This window comes from Pogoniulus pusillus, chromosome 32, assembly GCF_015220805.1.
Source record: "Pogoniulus pusillus isolate bPogPus1 chromosome 32, bPogPus1.pri, whole genome shotgun sequence".
NCBI lineage: Eukaryota > Metazoa > Chordata > Aves > Piciformes > Lybiidae > Pogoniulus > Pogoniulus pusillus.
The window spans coordinates 6,402,133-6,425,234 of NC_087295.1; the positions used below are offsets into that span (position 1 = coordinate 6,402,133).

General features: G+C 42.5%; 1 protein-coding gene across 4 annotated transcripts in view; it reads right to left on the minus strand.

Annotated features, from left to right (window-relative positions):
• AMPH (amphiphysin) overlaps positions 1–23,102 on the minus strand; it is a 115,399-nt gene that overhangs the window by 41,721 nt on the left and 50,576 nt on the right. For all 4 annotated transcript variants that reach the window (XM_064169966.1, XM_064169965.1, XM_064169964.1 and 1 more), the window contains exons 2-5: positions 21,331–21,411; positions 9,419–9,473; positions 3,266–3,360; positions 613–708 (exon numbers count right to left, since the gene is read on the minus strand). In XM_064169966.1, the coding sequence (XP_064026036.1) occupies positions 613–708; positions 3,266–3,360; positions 9,419–9,473; positions 21,331–21,411 (327 nt within the window). The remainder of the gene's footprint in view (positions 1–612; positions 709–3,265; positions 3,361–9,418; positions 9,474–21,330; positions 21,412–23,102) is intronic.

Here is a 23,102-nt window from a genome sequence, read left to right on the forward strand (position 1 = left end):
CCTACCTACCTCTCACCTGTAATGATTCCTTATTCCTCTATATTTCATTCAGCAACCATCTCCCTGGACTGTACATCAGACAGGCATCTGGCAGAGACTAGAATCTGAACACAGTCTCTCCAGATCTGTCTTACAGAGTGTTTTTAATGACTTATTAAAAGACAAGAACCACAGTATAGTTAGAAGAATATTTAGCTACCCACAGGTGCATCTAGCCCATAACAAAAAGTCTATTTTTTGTGGTGTAGCTTGCCTGGAATTCTAACAGCTGAAGAGCTTAATGTGTCTCTACTGAAGTCAATAATAATTATCTCATTAGGGAAAAAAAAGCAGCAAACATAAAATTGTTATCTACAAATGCTAACTTACTTCCAAGTATTACTGCATGAAAAATACTTCTCTTCACTTACAGAATGAGTGCAGCCTAATGTCCAGGTGTTTACTTACAGAACAACAACTTCTGCACTGCAGAAGTCTTCTACTCCCCCTATTTTTTAGTCTTCCACTCCCCCCATTTTTTAATTTTTCTCTGCTTGTAATCTCACTTTCTATTTATTTGAGGGCCCAATACTAATTCTACAACTTGTCCTTTATAGGAAATCATTACTGTACTTTGATATCAGGAAACTGTCCTAGATATGTATCCAAGGTCAGCAATGACCCATCCACCAGTTTTTGATGGAAGTCTTCCCAAAGTTCATCACATTTCTGTAAAGGCAGAAAAGAGAAAAGTGTGCTTAGTAGTTCAATTCCACCCCAAATCTAGGCAAAAATACAAATGTAGCTGGCAAAGATTAATCTTTCTGAATGTTAAAAATGTTCTTTGTGCTAACAAAGTAGAGTATGTTCATTACAGAAATGAAAAGGAATGAAAAAGAAATGGAAGTGCAAAGTTTTAGCTTAATAACTAGTTTATATTTTCATGCTTTCAAATAGTTACTGCCATGTCACAATAAGGATACCATGGATTTAAGGGCTTCCTCAGGGTTTCAGGTCCCTGAGGGTCAACAGTGCAGAATCTGAAGCTACCCTAGTTCTTATGCCTAAGTATGCTCATTGATGATGAAACTTCCTCACATAGAAGGAAAAAAAGTACAAGTGAAAATAGAAGAGTAAATAAAATACAGGAAACAATAAAGTGGGTTTCCCATCAACTATAAGGGTTTGTAGGTTAGCTTTGCTTGGTCATTTTAAAACCAGAAGCTCTACAGATCCTTCCTAGGAAAGGTCTTTCCATCCCATACAGTTGTACATTTGATGAAATGGCTGAGACACAGATAAGAACTCTGCCTTGCACTGCTGGGGTGCCAGGTGTGAAACGCCAACATCAGCAGGCAAAATAAGCCTTTCCCCCCTGCCCTGAAGCTTCAGTGCTTTTCCCCAGGCCCTTGGGTGCTCTGGGGTAGTCACCAAGGGATGCCCCTTGCAGTTTTCTATTTTTAAAGAACATGTTAGTGCAGCCTGTTTGATGAGGACACCATAAGGAACTGGGTCAGATTCCTTTCCAGAAGCAAAGCCTGTTACATAGAGGAGTAATGCTCAAGCTCCCTGGCTCCCACATGAACAAGTCATTAGTGTCTATTAAACATCCTGATCCCACTTTTCTTTGCACATTTCCAAAATCACTGAACTCCCTGCTTTGATGGAAGGGAAGCTGAAAGGGGAGAGCACTGCTCTGCAGGGCTCTTACCTCCAGAAAGCTATTCCCTAGTGTTTGTTTTATCATCAGCTACTACAGGGCACATTATAAATGCTGTGTGATGCTGGCATTCAATTCATTCATTTCCTGCCCTAACAGAGTCCCTAATGAATTATTATAATCTATTAACCATGCTTAAAAGATATATCTCATTTATTAACACAATATTTAATCACAGTGGTCTACACAGCAGCACAGCATTAGATTGTAGCAAGCAACTGTCAGTCTCATGCATTTGCCTTTGTAACTTGCTGATAGATATTTCAAGCAAGTTAAAATCACAGAGCTTGTCTCAAAGCTAATGGGCTCAAAGAAACATTGTTCAAGTGTTGCTTAAGTCATCATCTTTCCTACCACACAGAATAAAGTCATTTATAGAGAATGATCATTTATCTTGGAGGTCTATTCCAACCTGGTTGATTCTATGACATCCTGGACTGCAGAAGCACGTCATCCTTTTATGCTCTAGGGTGAGAAATGCATAGATGCAAATTTGTGATTATATAGGGAAAAAAAATCCAGAGCAGAGATTTTGTACTGTTGCTCACATGAGTCTCTTCCTAAGAAGACACATCTAACACTTATCCTTGTATCTCAGAGAGTAGGAGCTAAATTCTGGTTCTTTCGTATAGAATTACAAATTCCTGAGTGCAAAATCTAATGGCCTACAGATACAAGATGAGGCACAGAAAGGGACCTTCTAGCTGTTTGAGCTGGAGCAATATAAGTGTTATGGTGTCTTAACTCAGTTTGGAAGTTAGGTGCTTTTAAAATGAAAAGCACGCCATGCCCTCAGCAGTAAGGAAGGGCAGATGATTTTCTTCTCTATGGCTACCATATCATTATGCAGATTTTGAAAGGCCTGCTCCATCTTCCAGTTTTTTGTTAATTATATTAGCCAAGAGCCCTTGCAAACTCCATGCCAGGTGGTTAAAAGCTGCAGTGATGACAGTTTGTACTTTTTTGTCACCACCAGCACATTTGCTGTCAGACTTTCCCAAGAATTAAGGCTAAATACACAATTCAGAGCACCTCAAGTCAAATTCCTGCAGTGTCCTCTAAAAAAGCCTGTTCTTCTCTAACCACTGCAGGAAGCTAAAAAGGCTAAAATGAATAAAGCACGGCAACCTAGTTTGCCCTTAAATTCCAGATCCTTGCCTATTCAGAGATCTTATCTGATGCCACTGCCTCAACAGTTGTTACACAGCACACAAGGACAAGCAGTTTAGATAATTTTAAACTGAACTAGGAATCCTGCCTGCAAACCTGGTGTAAGATACCTTGTATGAACTTGTCACTCACTTGCCATCTGGGCCAAATCTGCTCACACTGATGCTGATGTCACTGGGAGTCTGTGTCAGCTAGTTTGTCAAACAGACATTGCCAATGTAGCATCTGGTCAGCAGGAAGTGCATTGCACACAAGACCAATCATTTCCACGCTCACAAATCAGGACTTAACACGCAGTGAAGAACTGAGGGAAATTTGGATGTACACTTGTCCTCAGCAGCTCAGATAAATCCATCTGCAGCCAAAATACTTTTCCCCCTTTCCCACACATCTCACCTCTCCAATCATTTTCACATCTTCTCGTCCGTACCAGTCTGGCTCATACACCTCATGAAGAGACTCTGTCAGCTTCTTTGAGGCATCTTGCATCCCTGTAATTAGACAGAAGGAGGAACATATAACTGCAAGCTACAAGAAACTGTTGCTAAATATCTTCATTTTAATCCATGTGTACCCATTATACTATTCCCTCTGGCACATTTAGAGTATCACTTTCAGGAGCTGAAATAAAAGCCTTCTTTTCACCCCGTGCTCCCCAGGAAAACAAGAAATGCTGCTCACAGAAGGATTAAGCCATATTTAAGTGCAGGAGGGAAAAAAGTTTCTATCAGATTAGGGATTTGATTTTCTACTCTGAACTAAACCTACACAAACATGCATAACAACTTGGAGCGTGGTTCTGTCCACTAAAGACACACAATACCCAGCTGAAAGACTGTTAATGTACTGACAATCTAATAACAACCTGCTTTTGGTTACTCTCAGCTCTTCCACCCTACTGAACAGTTTCCTGCTTGGTGATTACCTTGCCAGTCTGTGTGGATGAAGACATGTTTTCAGGGCACAGCTAAAGTGGCAGAGAATTAAGTAAGTTGCTGGCTACAAAAATGGAGTTAGGAAAAAAGCTAGAAGAGATCTGAGGTAAACGGAAATTGCTCCCCATAATGAGAGAGGACACACATAGGCAGAATGTATCTCAGGTTTTCTCTCTTTCTTTGTTTTAAAAGATCTTTAAGTCTCAGGAGCCTTCACACAGAGTGAGTGTGGTTGAGTTTGTTATTCTTGTGCCCATGATAATGATGGTGACCTAAAGCTATGTTCATAATGAAGCAAAGGACTGGGAAGAAGTGCCACAGTACCTAGGGAAAAGAGACACCTGAACGTGGAAAGAGTAAGGGATTTGGGTTTATGAAGAATTCTTATCTTGTATGCTAGCCCAGCAGGCTCAGAGGCACGTGGAGCCCAGTCCTTACTTATGCCTAACAGCAGGGTTATGTCTAGACAGTAGTATGCTAAGCCAAACTGCATCACTCACCTCTAGAGAACTTCCTAACAGCTGAAACAAGAACAGGGACTACTGATGGTTATCACTCTGCAATACACAGAGGAGCTGGCTTAAATTTTAATGATATGATGAGAAACCCCCTAAATCTGTCTTCAGGGAAATCAGTTTGACTCCAGTGGATAAATTGCTGCCCTCAGTGAAGGCACTGGGGTTTGTCATTACATTTTGATGCAGCACCAATAAATTAGATGCTGAATAGGATTCTGAATCCTGTGAAACCAAACTGATCTCACATGACATGCTCAGAGTCCCTTCTGAATCAGTCATTTTAAAATTACTTTACTGGCAAGTCTGAACAAGACTGCCAATGGCTTTACCTAGCATTACCTTTCTTAATTAAAAGAATGAAATTGACACTTCTTTCTTCAGCCAAAGTCTGTTTGCTGCAATACATCTGTGCTATCTCGAAAATATCTCTAGTGTGATCTTCAGGTTTAACTGCTCAGTGGCTGAATGCAGGAAGAACATCCATATTTCTGTTTTCTGCACTAGGAAATATCTGGCAGTGGATGAGGAAAATTTATGTGAAATGTGAATGTCTAAAAGAGCAGACTTGATCTGGTCGGCAGCTATCCCACCATGCACTCCAAAACATACCCTCAAGATAGGCCAGGGAAATCAATGCAGTAATGCTCACTTCCTAATATAAAAATGGTGGTCTCTGAAATGGGTAGGGTAGGGTAGGAAGAGAAGATACTGAAAAAGCTGAAAGTAGATGGCTGTTCTCAGACCTTGGGTTTAAGGCAGAGAATGTTGTAAGAAAGGTGGAGACTAGTGGAGACTAAGTACAGAGGAAACCCTGGTGTTAGGAGGGTATGAGCAATCACCCTTAAATCAGATGGTGCTGAGCCAGAACAGAGCATCTGAGCATACAGGGACTGTTTTGGGGGTGCTTTTAATGACAGAGCTCAGCTCAGAGAATTAGCATAGTCACTGCACACATATATATAGGATATCAGGGGTTGGAAGGGACCAAAAGAGATCATCGAGTCCAACTCCCCTATAGCACAAGAACATCAGGTGCATTTCTTGCTGCTCTGCTTCATGCATAATGCTTCAGATGGTGCATTACCAGGTAAGAAATGGTTCTCAAATAAAAGTGGGCTGGGCTGTTTTTGCCTACAAAATACCAGATGACAGTAAAATGCAGATGATCTTCACCTACGTTTCCAGGCAGGACTCATTTAAAATCTTTAATGGCACTGCACATTAATCAACTCAGGAGGTAAGGCAAAACCTTAAGCACTGTATTGTCATGCTGCTTCTGTCCACTCAGGATGAGCACTCAGATCAGGAAGCTTTGTGCATCCCTGGTCACGCTCCATCCTTTCTGATACCTGAACTTGTGCCCTTAGGCAGCCTGTATGCTAAACCTGCTGTGCACACCCACTCCTGCATCAGGCAGGCCAGCCCAGCTGCTCACTAAGCCCTCTTGCAGCATGCAAGGTCACAGACTAGGCTTGGGGAGAACAACTTTGCCTATGCAGACTCTGGGTTTTAAGTACTACAGGACTCAAGCATATATTTGCTTAAGAGAATAAGTAAAAGACACAATATCCCATGCTTGAGCCATATCAAAGTTGCAGCAGCTGTCAGTTCTGAGAGTCTAGCAATCCTTCATTCCACCACATTCTTGTAAAAGCCATCCATCAAACCCAACTGCAGTGTGAGGCAAGTGGGCATCACAGGGCTTGGTTCCTTTAGTCAGGAGCTTCAGCCTGAAGTTTCCATCCTACTCCCCTCCTACTGCTTCTGTACTGCAGTACCACCCACACATGAGCATGGAGGTAAATACCAGTCCAGTGGGTTTTTGTTCTTTTCCATGGTTGTGGGCATCAACTTTTAATTTGGCTGGTTTTCACTGAGAATTATTTCTTGCCCACGGATGCCTTTTATGCATTATTCAGCACTAAAGTTAAGAAGATTAGTGTCTCAGCCCTAGAGTGCAGGCTGTCCCTCTGTGCTGTTTTTAACTACAGCTGAGAAAGATCAATTGTTTAAAGTCACTCCTGAAAGTACTAAGAAATGTAAGAAGAATTTTGACTGCTGATGAGCAGTTAGAAATTCATGTTTACTGTAAATTGTTTCATTTAACACTGCTGCTTCTCAGTAATTGGGTCACTTGTTTAATAACCACGAATGCCAAAATAATTGAATTGCTTAGGAAAAATGATGCTAAATAATCCAGTTACTGAAGTCTGAGGCTTTCAAATGCCTCTCTCTCCTGGAAACAGCCTCTGTCCCTGGAATCCCAAGAGACTCCTGGAGGGTGCCATGTGGTAGCAATCATGAAGCTGGTGATGCAGTGACATTCCCATTAAGCACCCTACACCTCCAGTGTACTCCTGTGGAGATTGAGACTGGCCTGGGACTCCACTTTGGCCATAGGATTCATGTACTGAGGAGTTTCTTCACTCTCCAGCAGGGAACTATAAATCACACAGAAAAGTCCATTTTCTTGATGGACTGAGGCATCTTGGTCTGGCTCTTAATATTATATTATTTGAGTGGTTGTCCAGAGAAATGACCTATCCTGCCATCAGGGTTCTGGCTGTTATTGCTGGTTATTCATTGGAATTTCCACTGGAACAACACAATCATGTCATAATTCATTAGTAAATTTTACAGAAAGATGATGAATAGTTTTATTGCTTAGAAATTACATACTTGATTTTAAGACTTGTGTATCTGGAGGATATGTGCAATTCTGTCAGCCCCATTACAGACCTCCAAAACTTCCCCTTCCCTTCCTGTAGGATGGTTATTATTTCTCACTGCCTTAAACCACCTGACAATTACGGTGCTTCTTTTTCTTGATGCAAGATTCCTTGTTACCTCTCGTCTTGTCACCTACATGCAGATCCAGGTTTCTTTCTCCCTGTCTGCACTGCTGCTTACAGAAAGCTCAAGGGAAAGAATGGGAGGTTGATTTAGGGTTTAACAGCTGGCCAATAAACCTGTTCAAGTCACCTACAGATCTCAAAAGCTTAAAAAAATATCATGGAGGAGAGAATCCTGATACATGTTTCCAAGGAGACTGGGAGAGACAGAAGACTGAGGCGTGAAGTGACTATGGTTATGGGGGATTGTACAGTCTTATCAGTACAAAGATCACTGATACATAGCAGATGCTAAACTATCTCACAGGTGAAATAAAACAGCACATAACAGCCATTCACAAGTTCAACAGCTTTATGGCATGGTTCCTCTGAGGCCCTGAGCAATCATCAGTAAAGATCAAGATCCAGCTAAGACTAAGAGTTAGAGGAATCCAAATACAGCAAAAGTTCTTTTGAGAATACTAATCCCCAAAGTGTCAAATGTACTAAAATGAATGCCTAGAGGGCATGAGAAGGCTCACTTGGCCATTCCTTGTTTGAATTTTGCCTAGATCTTGTGGTGTCAATACCCAGTCACTCAAAAGTCATGCAGCAAAATGAAACTTATTACTGGAGTTTACAACATAGGAGCTTCATAAAATGCTTTTAAAGTTAGCTATCTACAGTGCTAACTCCTGAAGCTCTTGAAAATGTGCTGCTCTCTCACCTGCAAGTGTAAAAGGATGTCAAGTGCATTGTTTTCCAGTTATGTGATGGATTCTGGATTATAGGACCTTTTCCCCTGCAAAATGAGCCCCTGATGACAGTGTGCTTCCAAGGCTCACGAGTTTCAGATGCAGAAATCCCAACCCAGTACCAAACCATGTCACTTATGTGCATAGTCACTCCAAAATCTTTTACTCATTTATCCTCATCCTTCAAAAAACAGCAACCAATGGAATATAGCATTTGCTGGATCTGCCTCTGCCATCTATAGTCTGGAAAGGTCTTTGACACTGCTGAGCTACTAAGCTCTGGGGACACCCCAGTCAGTGCTGTCTATTGTGGGCTACTGTCTCAGGCCGTCCTCTTGCTCCAACAGCAAGAAGCTGTGCCAAAATGTCTGCCAGGGATGCCTTAGTGGTTTGTTGCCTCTGGAGAAGATCATTTAAAGGCTTATGATTGGGGGGTGTGTGTGTGTATGTGTGTGTCTTAAAACATGAAGAGAATGAGGTGTCAGCAAACACTTCTCATTCTCAGGAAGAAAAGTAGTGCAAATTATTTCCAATTATGGACTTAAAGGCTGCAAGACATAGCCGCTGAACAGAAAAACATGGCTAAAAGGCAAAACTTGCACCAGGAAAAAATAACATCAAGTTAAAAAAAAAGAGTGGTCTACTTGAGAGTAAACCAGCAAATGGATCATGAACGCAGAGAGAAGTAGGGAAGGAAGGAGAAACACAGAGAATAAGATTGTTGTCACCAACACAGAAATCAAAGCAGCATGTAAACACTCAGCTTGTGTGACAGAAAAGCCATCTGGCCAACAAACAGCCTTATCAAACACCTGACAACAGGTGTGGGGAAGGGATGACTGCAAAATAAGAAAGTAAAATCAGCATCCAATGGGTTCCCAGAAATGATGACGCTGAAACTTCCTCTAACACACAGAAGACATTGTACAAGTCCCTAGACGACAAAATCTCTTTTGACTAGTGCAGGATTTTCTCTGTCCAACCAGCAAATAATGGTGAAAGACATTCACCTACTGCTTTACTCCCTATTCCACCAGAACACTTTCTTCCCTGCCTATCAACAGCTGCTGATGCTTTATTATGACACAGTGATTTCCAGAGCTGTTAATGTTCATTTGTAACATTTTCCCTGCTGGACAGGAGGCAGGTTTAATATATACACACATATCACACACAAGTATATATTTATCTCAAGAAGCCATTACTGTCTCTGTCAGTCACGAACTCTTCACTCTCTTCACTTTAGCACTTGGCCTCCAACTCCTCCAAAAAGAGGAAGCATGAGCAAGAGAACACTCTACATATGGTGCTAAGCTGAGTGTGCTGGCTTTACCAACATCCAGTAGGATTTAAACAGCTGTTTATTCAATGTCTGATATTTAAGTGCTGAGCAGTGACCTTCTGCTCTCTCCAAAGAGATCACATCTGAATTTTGAACTTAGTATTTTTTTTTCAGAATGAATCCATCAGTCAGAAATACAGGAGAAATCACAACTGAAAAATAAGTCACCTTTGATGGCTGCTAAATATCCTTTCAGTTCTCTCTGGAGCCTGGAACCCTCTGCCTGGAAAGAAAAGAAAAGGAAAAACACAAACAAAAAATGCCTTGAAGCATGCATACAATATGTCAAGCTTAACAACAAAAAGCAATGTTAGGATCTGTCTGATGGGTAGTGTCACATGTTGCAAGCATGCATAAGTTTACACACAAAAGGTGGCCTGGCCAAGGTGCTATGCACACTGTCGTCTCTTGGCTGATGTTTCTGCGTTTATTTTATCAGTCATCTGCACAGGGACAATTCCATCTGAAGAAAAACAAACCTATTGTATTGCCAAGGTTCAATCCAAGTCAGCCTGGCCAATGTCTTAACCTGAAACAGGTAGAGGTGAAATCGAGAATGGTACACCTCCTCTGGAAACCCCTCAGATGAGACCAGCCCAGACTTGCAGAAAATCCAGGCCCTCGTATAAATGGCCTACTACTTTTGCAGTTTTCCCAAGTATGTTATCAGTTTAGTATTTTGCAAGCAATTAACTACTAAAAAACAACAGCAGTGTGTATATATATATATATATTTATTTATTTATATTAACTTGGCTAATGCATCTTGCATTCTGCTGTGAAATCTCAACTGCTTCTACAGCAAATGCACCAAAATGACCTTTCTTTATCTTATCATAGAATCATAGAATCAACCAGGTTGGAAGAGACCTCCAAGATCACCTAGTCCAACCTAGCACCCAGCCCTACCCAATCAACTATACCATGGCACTAAGTGCCTCATCCAGGCTTTGCTAGAACACCTCCAGGGATGGCGACTCCACCACCTCCCTGGGCAGCCCATTCCAACGTCAATCACTCTCTCTGGCAACAACTTCCTCCTAACATCCAGCCTACACCTCCCCTGGCACAACTTTAGACTGTGTCCACTTGTTCTGGTGCTGGTTGCCTGGGAGAAGAGACCAATCCCACCTGGCTACAACCCCCCTTCAAGTAGTTGTGGACAGCAATGAAATCCCCCCTGAGTCTCCTCCAGGCTAAACAACCCCAGCTCCTTCAGCCTCTCCTCACAGGGATTGTGTTCCAGGCCTCTCAACAGCTTCATCACCCTTCTCTGGACACGTTCTTATACCAGCAGCCTTTGAAAAACTCAGAATAGACAAAATTAAGCAGGTTATTTACTTTATCTCTGACCACACCACTATTCCTGGTACAGGCCAGGATGCCATTGGCCTCCTTGGCCACCTGGGCACACTGCTCATGTTCAGCTATCAACCAGTACTCCCATGTCATTCTCTGCCCGGCTGCTCTCTAGTCACTCTGTCCCCAACCTGTAGTGCTGCATGGGGCTGTTATGGCTAAAGTGTAGAACCCTGCATTTAGCCTTGTTACATCTCATGCCCTTGGACTGTGCCCATCTATCCAGCCTAGCAAGGTCCCTCTGCAGAGTCCTCATAGGCATATAGCTAGGAATAACTGTCACACTATAAATGGCATGCTAGAGACTCACACTGCTCAAACACTCTGTTGATAACTGTACTGTTGTGTAGTTTCCCCACTGGTACCCTAAACCACTCTGAGCTCTGTTGTGGTTGATTAGCACTGTGCGTCATCAGCGACTGCTGCTCAGAGGAACACACAGGCAAAAGCCAAAGCAGTAAAACACGATGCAAACATTTTGCCATATGTGCTGTTATGAATTCTGACAGTTCATTCAAAGGAATAATTTCAACATGCATCTCCCTCACTCCAGGTTATTATCAGGTCACAAACCACTGAACTATTTAAGCAGCATGGAGCCATATGAATTTTCCCTCATTAGCAAACATTGCATGCCCTGGCATTTGAAGCATCTGTGGGCAAGGGCCAGCTCCCACTGAAGGAGAGATAATCTCTCATTTCAGTGGCCACACAACCAGATACTTGTCTGAAATACCAGAAGTCAACATCTGCATCAAAAGTCAACCACAGAACCACACAGTGGTAGGAACTGGAAGAATTTCTAGAGATCATGTAGTCCAACCCCCCTGTCAAAGCAGGATCACCTAAAGCAGGCCACAGAGGAATGAGTCCAGGTGCATTTTGAAAGTCTCCAGAGGAGAAGGCTCCACAATCTCTCTCAGCCTGCTTCAGTACTCCAGCACCCTCACAGGGATGAATTAATTTCTTAAGTTCAAGTCAAACTCCATGTGTTCTGGTTTGTGCCTGTTGCCTCTTGTCCTATCACTGAGGAACACTGAAAAGAGTCCAGCCCCATCCTCATGACAGTTCTGTCATCCTCATGACAGGTATTGATAAGCATTGGCAAAATCTCCTCACAGTCTTCTCTCTTCCAGACTAAGGAATCCCAGGGCTCTCAGCCTTTCCGTGTAAGAGATGCTCCAGTCCTCTAATCATCCATGTGGCCCTCTATTGAACTCTCTCCAGTAGTTCCCTGCTTCTTTGCAGCTGGGGAGGCCAGAATTGGACACAATACTCCAGATGTGGTCTACACCAGGGCAGAGTATCAGGAAAGGAAAACCTCCCTTGACCTAATATTTGTGGTGCAAAGTCCTCACTCCTGTGCATTCTGCAAAACACACCTCTGGTCTACACATTTTGCTCTGGTAAAGTTAGTGACACTTTTACCACCTTACAGACTAATTGGTATTCATGAGATGAAAATACTGCATTGCTGTGCACATCTTGCAAACTTTGATGTACAGGCTTTTAAAAGCACTGTTTTAAAGGTTGTCACATATTTAATATAGCCTCATCATTACTTATATAATCTTTCTTCTCTGGTCTATCCAGTGAAAGCATCTGGTGGCTCTGAAACCCACTGCTGCAAGTACCTTCATGAAGGCCATCAATTTTGTTAATTGAGGTGAAGCTTCCTGAAGGAGAATGAAAAGCAAGTGTCATTTTGCAGATGTTGTGCTCTTCTGAAATGAGATTTCCCCAGAAAGCACTGATCCTTTGTCATTTCATAACTTCTTTTATTTGTTCTACACAAGGCAGAAAAATTAGCTAGAGTTTCATAATATGCAGGAGAACTCCACAGAGAAATCTTAGGGATGTGCTCAATAGCAAAGTTCTCACAGTCAGGTTGTTTGCTAACAGCAGACCTGTTCTCACTGGATTCCAGCACCACAAATCAATGTTCTTAGCTCACCTGGTCGAACTCAACACACAAACTGCCAGAACCTTGCCAAGTAATCTTGTTAAACCACACATGGGATCAAGGGGGGGCACACTGACCACTCAAAACAACATTCCTCATTAGGAAAACCCACACAGCTCTCCACAGCCACCTCCCAAACAACAACTTGTTACTCTGAACACTGTAGCACACAGACAGTGTCACTGTCAGATGCCCTTTTCTACTTTTTGCTCTTATTGCATGGTCAGTATGATGCAGTCAGTAAAGACACATGCACGCAGTGAGATAAGGAGGCTCAGTGCTGCAGGGTCTTGTCATGTACAAACACAGGTCTTATGTACCCTGACAGCAGCATTAAGCCTCTTCAGTGCAACTGATTCTTGTGTATATTTAGTTCTGCTTTCCCAGACAAAGGGTAGTACTTCAGCACATCTTAGCACTGGGATTTACACAGAGAGCTGCAGTGCTGTTGGCATTAAGATTGATGAGACTTACAAAAGCTTAATGACTAAACCCATAAAAACATGTTTTGTGTCTTATCAACTTCTGCTTCCTTGATGCATTAGAAAAATCATAGCTTCTACTGAGGAGGTGAAGGCCCCCTTGCCTCCATGGAAGCTGAAATTGGATGACCTATTTGCCAGGCATCATTTATTCACAGCCTTCCAGGCAGAGCAGCAGAGTTTGATTTTTCTATCGTGTCATATACAGGGTTTAATCACAACACACCTTTAAAGGAAAGGTCAGCACAGCATGGGCTTGATACCAAACCCAAATAAACTGCTCCACTTAAGTGACAGTCAAGAGCACTATCAATGTTGAACCTAGAGCACAGGCTAATTAACCAATTACTCCAGAAAAACGTGAGCCAGGTAATTATTAATACAGCTCTAGGTCTGATACTGGAATTTTGTCATCCCATTGCTATGATATTAGGGAAATAGCTTTCTATATCACCTGGAAGACATCCTTTATTGTAATGTGTTGTTGTTAGCTGCAATACAAGGCAGCACTGTGTCACTTCAGGTACTATTTACTGGTAGGGCTTTCAGGGAGCTCAAAAGGATGAATTCAAAGGACTATTGCATAGGGCTGGGTGCTAGGTTGGACTGGATGATCTTGGAGGTCTCTTCCAGCCTGGTTGATTCTATGATGACTGAGAGACATCCATAACTCACTATGAAATGTATCTCTGTAGCACAGTATTCTGTTTTACCATTTTTCTGTCTCCTTGTAGTTCCTAGAACTGCCTCCCAAATTTTGGCATCTTTTTCTTGACAAAATAAATTTCTTCTTTCCTCTTTCTACAAGCTATAAAAGACTTGGGTTTTGAAATATTCATCTAGTGATTCCCTTGTAAAAAGGGATTTGCAACCTGCCCTGAAAACACAGAAATTCTTGCATAATTTATATTCTCAAATAACATACATGACCTATTTATAGGTTTGGTAGAAAACTGCCCAGGACTGTTTGTTGTGAACTGCATTCCACTCAGTCATGTGCAAAGCCTCAGAGATGAACTATGTCAACTATCTCCAAGGTGAGCTATCCCAAAGGGCTCCTGGGGAAACATATAACACACTGCTTTAAAAATAGTCAGAAATAACTTGATCATTCAACTGTGCTGCCTGGGAGAAAGCAATTAGCACAGCTACTAAAGCTGCAGAAACATATTAAATCATATCCAAGGAACAAGCAAAACCAACCCAGTGTGACAACATTGTAGATTTGGAGCAATTAACAGGCAGGATGAAAAAAACCCCAAACATCAGGTTGGCCACTCTCTCCTTTGAAGTGAAGAATTCATTGGAATGGCTCTGGGCTGTTCCTTCAGAGATAATTTTGTACCATAAAACAGAGAGCCTCACCTATCTAGATATGGTCTGGGCTGGAAGGGACCTCCAAAGGTCATCCAGTCCAACCCTCCCACAGTCAGTAGGAACATCTCCAACTAGACCAGGCTGCCCAGAGCCCTGTCGAGCCTCACCTTTAATATCTCCATGGAAGAGGCCTCAACCAGCTTCCTGGGCAACCTCTTCCAGTGTTACACCACCCTCATAGTAAAGAATTTGTTCCTAATATCCAATTTAAATCTGCTCTTCTCTAGTTTGAAGCCACTGCCCCTAATCCCATCACTGCAAGCCTTTATAAACAGTTTCTCTCCCATCCTTCATGTAGGATCCTGCCTGATTGGAAATGAATGAATTTGAGATTTAATGGTTGTTTCTTCTTGTCTAGGGAAAACTAGACCCTCAGACATAAGATAATTATTAAACACAGAATTCAGGATGAAATAGTGATCAGCAGAGAAACTCCTCCCAAAGACCCCAAAATACTTTGCACATTGTATCACTTACATGTGACTTAGTGCTCATCCAGTATCGGAGGCAAGCTTTGGGACTGGCCCTGAAAAGATGCCTGTGGCACTCCTCCTGAATGGGAACACATCTTGGCTGGCAGAAAAAAAGCTCCCTCAGCCTAGTCAAGACTGTGTTCTCCTGTGTATGGTTTACTTCAGAGTATCTGTTAAGGACAGCACTTGGTATCACCCTTGTTTAGAAAAGGAGTCTCCTACAAGCAGAACTGCAGAACTATATTGAACTAACAATATTATTGAGAAACCCCTGCAGTTTAGTACAGGATTCCAGAGATAAGCAAGGAAATCTGAGAGTCAGATAAGGGGAAGGTGTGTCTGACACTCATAGTAATTTTAAAGTTCCCACTTCTTGTATATTGCCAGGATTTTTTTCTCCATCTCAAGCCCAAGCACAAGATGAGTAAATTCAGGGGATCCAAGGTGAGGACATGAGACAGGCTTGAAGTTGACCAAAAAGAAAATGAGGTATCTAATAATTCCCAGAGAAAATAAGGTGTTACAGTACTGTGATTGAATTTCACATGATTATAATACATATTGAATCTCCTCTTCTTCATCATGACCTTCATTCAACTCCATATTAACACATCTAAGAGTGTCTGCATGTGTTGGATGCCACTCCTCATCTTAGAGTCAGTGTAGATAGCCTCAGTGCAACCTGTGGAGTCAGGAGGGCAGCTGAGAAAATCTTACAGTCAAATGATTCAGTCAGCATAGCTGCCTGGTGCCATTTGCTATACATCCACAAATGGCAAACACAACAGGTTCCAAGGAGTCTGCTAGCCTTGTTGAACAGCATTTGGAAACCAAGGAAGACACACTAGGGCCTCACAAGTGGCAACAGATGCCAACATTTAGACAACTGACTCACAATTCTCACAGCAGTTGCTCAACTTGGTAGGGCTGTGCCAAGAGCCATCAGAGAAACTCCAGCACACAGGCCATGCCTTCACTGATAGTGCCATCCTGCAGGTGCCAGGCAGGTAGAGCCAGGGGCTATTAACAGTCTTACACTAATATGTCCTGATCTAGGGAGGGTTTGAATCAAGTCTAAGGTCTGTCTGGAAGACCCACCTAGAAGGAGCAGAAGCTACAGCTGAAGAACAGGTTCCCTAGGCATGGGGAGCCTAAGACATGGCTTAGGGAGGGACTGCATGCCCAGGGCTGAGTTAAAATGGGACTGCTAGGTCCATGTTAGGGGTCCCAGATGTGGCTAATCATAGTCATTAGGGCCTATGGACAGCCCAGAGAATGGAGATGGTTCTGTTTTGATCCTCCAGACCACGCTGTCGAGTTCAGCACAAGCATTTGGGAAGACTAAATACCAACACCGATGTTCAGGAGTCACAATCTGGAACTGGATCCCTCTCCAGGCACAGGGTTCAGCTGCCAAAACACATCTGCTACTGCTGGAGATGCCATGGTGTGCTTGTGAGAACCACAGAGCCAGCAGGAATGATACAGAACTGTTGCAAAGCCATATGCCTCTGTCTGGAGCAACGGCTGGGGGCCAGGTGGGACACCATCGGGCACATCTGGTGCCTATGTGTAGGTGGTGAAATTCATCTTGGGTCTCTTAACTCATGAATGAATTTTAAGACATGAGTAGTGCATTTGATGTAAAAAGAGCATTTGAATAAATGTTAATTGTCTGACAGAATGACATTAAGGCAACGGTGTGCCACAGCTGCAAGGCAGCCAAGCATGCTTGCACAATATGAAGATCTGTCCAGGATAAACCTTTTCAGCACACCTAACAACCACATTCAAGGAGCACCTCTTACTGGGAGGTACATATTAAGTAAAGCAGTCCATAGAAGTAGGTTCTGCTTACTAAATAACAAAGAGCAAACAGACTCTTGAGTTTCATCTAGCACTATAAGTCTGCAACAACAGCACTTTGGCGTTGTGCTCTGTTCTGACATGTCACAGACAGCTGCTTTTGTAGTAGCATTGCTGCATGTGCATATGTTATACATAATGTTAATGTGTTCAAACACTAAACATACTTTCTAAAAGAAAAGAAGTCTCCTAACTACACAGGGAAGAATAATGGGAGGCAAATTTGCATTGGCATGAAGTAGAATGTTGACCCTTACAAAAATGAAGCAAGTAAGCCAGTAAAATGCAGTTGGCGATGAGGGAATTTTTACTTCCTGTCCAAGAAAGTGAAAAATGCAGTGGCTTGAACAGCTGAATGGAGATGAAATGTCAGGTAAATCCCTGGCAGACCTGGCATTTTCACAGCTGAGGAAATATGTAGCAATTTTAGTTATCTCCCCCCTCTCTGAATTTCAGAATCAGTTAAGAAACTGAACACATCCACAATTATCTGTGCAGAGAGAAACATTCAAGCCTCAAAGATTTCTTACAGCACTGAAAATCTTTGTCATGGACAAGCTTGTATGTGCTTTGCTTGTTCCACAAGTTTTGATTTAGAGTCATAATATTCAGTTTACAGTGTAAGTGGAAGGTAACAGCTGTACACACTGTTAAGAATCTAAATATTTTCACTGCTGGTTTCAGCTGCAGCAGCTTGCTGCTTCTGATAAGAAAAGTCCTGAGGCTCTGTGCCCTGTTCTCTCCAGACATGGGATGACTCAGTTTCTCCATGGTGATTCATCTGGATAATTCAGCTCTGGCTTGTCAAGTCCAGAAGGGTCTCTTATCCAGCTGTATTCAGAAAGTGGTGGGAATGGATCACTGAGGAGACTTAGATAGGCTTTTTCTGCTGCCAGATCTGATGGACATATCTTTATACGTAGCCTCCTGCTGAGTTTGGTACATACTCACCTCCTAGTCTGCTATTCAGGCAAGGAATAACATGCTAAGGTTTCAATCTTCTGTTTCCTGGGTATTGAGAACTGTGTTCTTTCTCTGTCCCTTCTCTATCCTTCCCCTGAACTGAACTGGGAGTCTTCACCTGTTATCTTTGGAGAGTACTAATAAAAAAATCATTCTATACTTAGACCTCTCAAGTGTTGCAGGCTCATCAAGGCAGTGAAACAAAAAAAGCCCAAACCAGACCATTTATACAAGATCCCCAGAGCCCACATGGCACCAGCTGCTACAAACCAGTTGCAAAGAGACACAGAACTGCAGTGACAGTCTTCCCCAGAACCAAACATAAAGAGAAGTGGACAGGCCAAATCACTGCTAAGTGAGACTGCAAGAAACAATAAAATTTGGACCTCTCAGACCACCTCTGCCACAGGAAGGCCTCTTTAGGTCAGCAACCACCACTAAGACAAATAATCTTGGGAACTGCAAAAGATGGGGCAGCCTCTAACAACAGTGGCTCATCTGGCAAGCCACCTCAATGGCCTATGGCAACAGTTTGGTGGACCTCAGCACAAAGATCAACCACTCAGACTGCCTTTTTATTCTTTGATATCTAGAATTTATAATTTTCTTTTTTCTATAGGCTCTAGAGTTGTAAACCAAGCAGAGGGCTGCCTGAGTTCACAGAAGACAGCATTTCTGCATGAGATTAATCAGAAGCAGTAGTAATTTACTTGCACATTGTAATGCTTTGTATCTTTGCAGATCAAAGCACAGACATAACTGAGGAAACTGAAGCAATTGCTATGCTTCTTATTGTCTCTTCCAACCTGGTTGATTCTATGATTCTATGAATTAAAACCTTTTAAATACATGTAGCATTTTTTCCCCTTGTATTCAAACACTGGCACACAGCAGAGCCCACTAAGCACATATAATTAGTTTAATGAACCTGCAGTCTCTCTCATCTGGTTTGCCAGTGGACCCAACCTTATCTGCATGTGCCACTCACAAGAGCTGTAGTAGTTCCCTCTGCACTCACTCCTTGCTACCCAATTCCTTCCCTGGCCCCAGGTCACACTGGCACATGGCTTTAGCATCATGCAGTTCCTGCAGCACCCTTGACTGCTTGTTAACTGCCTCTCAGTACATCAAAGGAGGAGGAAATAAAAGGAAGCAATGCTAAGATACTCCTTAGCCTTCAGCAAGATATCCTGCTGAAAATCACCATTACAGCAAATTCTTGGTAAAGGACAGGGAAAAAAAACAGCAAACACTTGACACAGAAATTTGCTTTAAATTATTTTTCTCTTTCATCTCCTTTCTTTTTTCTTTAACTTCTCTCTGCATTTTTAGCTAAAAAAATATTTCACAAAACTGTTTGTTCATAGGGATGTTCCAGATGCTCTTTATCCACCCAGTAAGAATCTCACACAAGTGCCTTATTACCAGTAACACAGTTACTAGCTGTGCCAACAGCTGGCATATCAACAGCAAGGATAAGCAGCAACATAAGGACAATCAAGAAGAAAGAAATGCTCCACTGACATCCCAGCATACTTGGAAAGAAGGCAGAAGAAAGAAAATGTAACATCTCCACAGGATTTTAAAGCTTCTGTGTGTTCTTCAAGGTTATTAAATCCCAATATCCTCCTGACCTCAAAAAAATTTGAGGGAGGATCCACCCTCCTTGGAGAAATGTTCTGTTACTTCCCATCACTTTCATCTTTGGGGAAGAGTGAAGATCTACTCAGCAGCCTGAAACCTCCCTCCCTTTTTACACCCAGATTAGAAAACAAAAGCTAAGTGACCATAAGAGGCAAAAGAGTAAATAAGCATCCCAGCAGCCAGGGTGCAGGGTTTGTGTTTACGTGAGAAGGACTGAAGTAGGTGTTGCAGAAATTGCAAACAATGAGCCAATTTTACATTGTATGAAAGACGTGGGAGTAGTTCTCTCACCCTCCAGTGCCTTTCTGTATGAGTTCTGAATGACAGCTCACAAAGATGACAGATACTTCAGTTCATACTTACATAACAAGTCTTTTTTTTTTTCCTGGTGGCTCATGGCAGGCATTCATAGAATCACAGAATCAACCAGGCTGGAAGAGACCTCCAAGATCATCCAGTCCAACCTATTACCCAGCCCTATCCAGTCAGCTAGACCATGGCACTAAGTGCCTCATCCAGCCTTTGCTTGAACACCTCCAGGGACGGTGACTCCACCACTTCCCTGGGCAGCCCATTCCAATGCCAATCACTCCCTCTGTGAAGAACTTCCTCCTAACATCCAGCCTAGACTTCCCCCAGCACAACCTGAGAAAGTTATTATATAATTAAACACAATTAATCACCTTGGAGCCAAAAAGTCTGGCCAGAAAAACAAGAAATAATTGAGGTCCAAATTTAGGATTGCATTGGGAGTAGTTCATAAACTCTTTGGGGCACTTTTGTTTTCAGGTGTTCTGTTTACAACATAAAGAACAATTGAGTGCTGCTCCCCAGTATTTCTTCATCAGCACTCCAACCACAGCCCCTGGAGCTGCAGGGAGCATAACAACACACTGCAGTCTGAAACTATGCATCTATTCACTTCATAGAATAAGTTAGTTTGGAAGAGACCTTTAATGGTCATTTAGTCCAATCCCTCTGCAGCTTCAACTAGATCAGGTTGCTCAGAGCCCCAAACAGCCTGACCTTGAATGCTTCCAGCAATGGGGTTTCTACTACCACTCTGGGCAACCTGTGCCAGTGTTTCACCACCCTTATTGTAAAAAATGCCTGCCTTATATTTAGTCTAAATCTCCCTTCTTTCAGATTAAAGTCACCATCCTATGTCCAGTCACAACAGGCCCTGCTAAAAAGATTGTCCCCCATGTTTCTTATAGGCCCCCTTTAAGTACTGAAAGGCTGCAATAAAAAGTCTCCCCAGAACCTTCTCTTCTCCAGGCTGAACAACCCCAGTTCCTTCATCCTGTCATTGTAGCAGAGGTGCTCCAACCCACTCATCATTTGAATTAGTAATGTAAACCTGGCCCAGACTTTTCTTTCCTATGACTTAAAAAAAGATATTTTTTCTCAGCCTGCTCTTCACAGCAGAGGTGTTCCAGCCCTCAGATAATTTTTGTGGCCTCCTCTGGAGCCATTTCAACATATTTGCATCTTTCTTTTGCTGAGGACTCCAGCGCTGGATGGAGTACTCCAGGCGAGGTCTCACCACAGTGGAGTGGAGGGACACAACGACGAAAGTAATCCACAACATGAAACTTTCTTTGTAAGAAGTCAAGTACAGAGCTGCCTTTCATTGGGGTTATTCCCAGTTCTGCTATTGAAAATATGCTGTTCCCCCTCCTGATCCCAGGTGGATTGAGTACAATGGTGTTATGGATCATTACAGCACACGAGGGTTTTTTAATGAGTGCATTTCTTAGCACCGTGCATGCAAAACAAATCCCACTGTTCTTTGTTTGAAAACAGCAGTACAAAATATTATATCCTCTCCCCCCACCCCCAATCTCCCACCTTCTTACCTGTTACCCTGTAAGACCACCTTCACAATCAGCAAGTTCAAATACCCTGCATTCTTCTTAAGACACAATTAAAGGGAGTGAGAAAGTAACTGACCTCTTGCCGCTTGAAATTTTGAACGTATTCCTCAAACTGTTCATCTTTTGTTTCGTCTGCTTTTCCTAGTTTTTGAAGCACCTAAATGGAAAAGATCAGGAAAAAAAAATGATTAATTTATTAATCAATATTTTTATGTCACCAAACAAAACCACTGCTACTTCCAAACACTTCTATTCACACAGGTAGGCTAAAATAGTTTGGTGGTTTATTTTCAGGGGGGTTGTATGCACAACTGTTTCCAGTGTTCACACAGGAAAACATTCAGTTAAAAAAGGATAAAAGCAGGGCTATGGTTGTCCTGGCAGGGCATAAATCCTGCCAGGCCAGTTTAGCCCTTGCTCTCCTCATGTTGTGGGTCCAGGAAGTTGAGTCAGATGAGCAAAGTTTTGAGGGCTAGGAGCTTAGCACCATGTGTCAGGTGTCTTGTGCTGCCCTTCAGCGTGCCTGCTGGTCGAACGAGGCACAAAGCTTTCAATGCATTAGCTAGAACGATGATGCTAGTGCCCATTGGCCAGTTGGATTTTCAAAATGAAGTATGTAAAGGGGGGTGATGTAGAAACTGCCTTTCCGCATTCAGCCTTTCTACGCTGAGCCTCTCTGCTGTTCGCGGTTTGTTAACTGGGAATCAAGGTGACCACCTGCATGCAGTTTGCCCAGGCCAGCTTAGCAGCAACTCAATTCTTCTTCCCCGGCCTGGAATATTTTGTTTTCTACCCCAGGAACATTACTGTGAGTTTGAAAGCATCTTTGATACAGGAGACTTCCTCAGGGACCAAAAGAGTGGTGAGTACATGTGCTGGAGTGAATGCCAGGACTCCATAAGCATAGCTAGAATTCGCCGTTTTCATGTTACTGTTTTCCAAGTTCTGATTGTTTAAACTTTTTAATTCTGTGCAAATACTTCCTGTTGACTGAAAAATCCAAAAAAATCTCAGGGAATTTCCCTGAATTGTAAATATTAAATAGAAAAAATAATATTCACACAGAAATTAATATTCATAATTAATAAGCGATTATTAATTTCCAATTCAATGGTGTGTGTGGAAATATATTTCAAAGTATGCAGCCCTTGGGGGTCTATGTGGCTTTGTTTTTTTCTTTAATGAAGCAACTTCTCTTTCAGCAAAGAATCCCAGGGTTTCAAGGCAAGCAAAGATAGGAGAAATTTCCTAGCACTGCAAGCTGTCCTCCCCTTCAGCCAGAAAGAAAGCAAACCCCCAGATTTAATTAGGTTTGTCTTCTGCTTGTGGCTTATTAGATTGTACAGTATCAACTTTGTCCTTGTCTGTGTGATTTTCAATATAAAGTCACAGGGAACAAAATGAAGGCTGTGTGAGAAATTGGTAAAGCTGATGCTTATTTAAGACTTCTTGTGGTGCTCAGGTTTGCTCCCCTCATTAATTCAGAAGCGGGTTGTCATCCACTAGATGATAAATACCCTACAGTATGGCAGCAGTTGGGGCTATCCAGGTGATAGCAGTCCCAGGAGTAATTTGACACAGCTACACTTTGCACTGTATTGAATTACAATAAATGCATTCTATCACTAAATCCCAGCACTATCCATTCATTTGAATATGAAACCTGAGTGCCCAGGAGGAGCTCTCAACTGCCCCTTCACCTTCCCCCTACCCCTCTCAACCTTACCCCAGTCCCAAGGAAGAATGGAGGTTCGGCCAGGGGGTTAAGAAGCAAAGTGGATTAGTCCCAAACAGAGGGTGAGGTTAGAGACTAAGATGCAGATCAGCCAGTTCCCCAGCAGAAGCAGG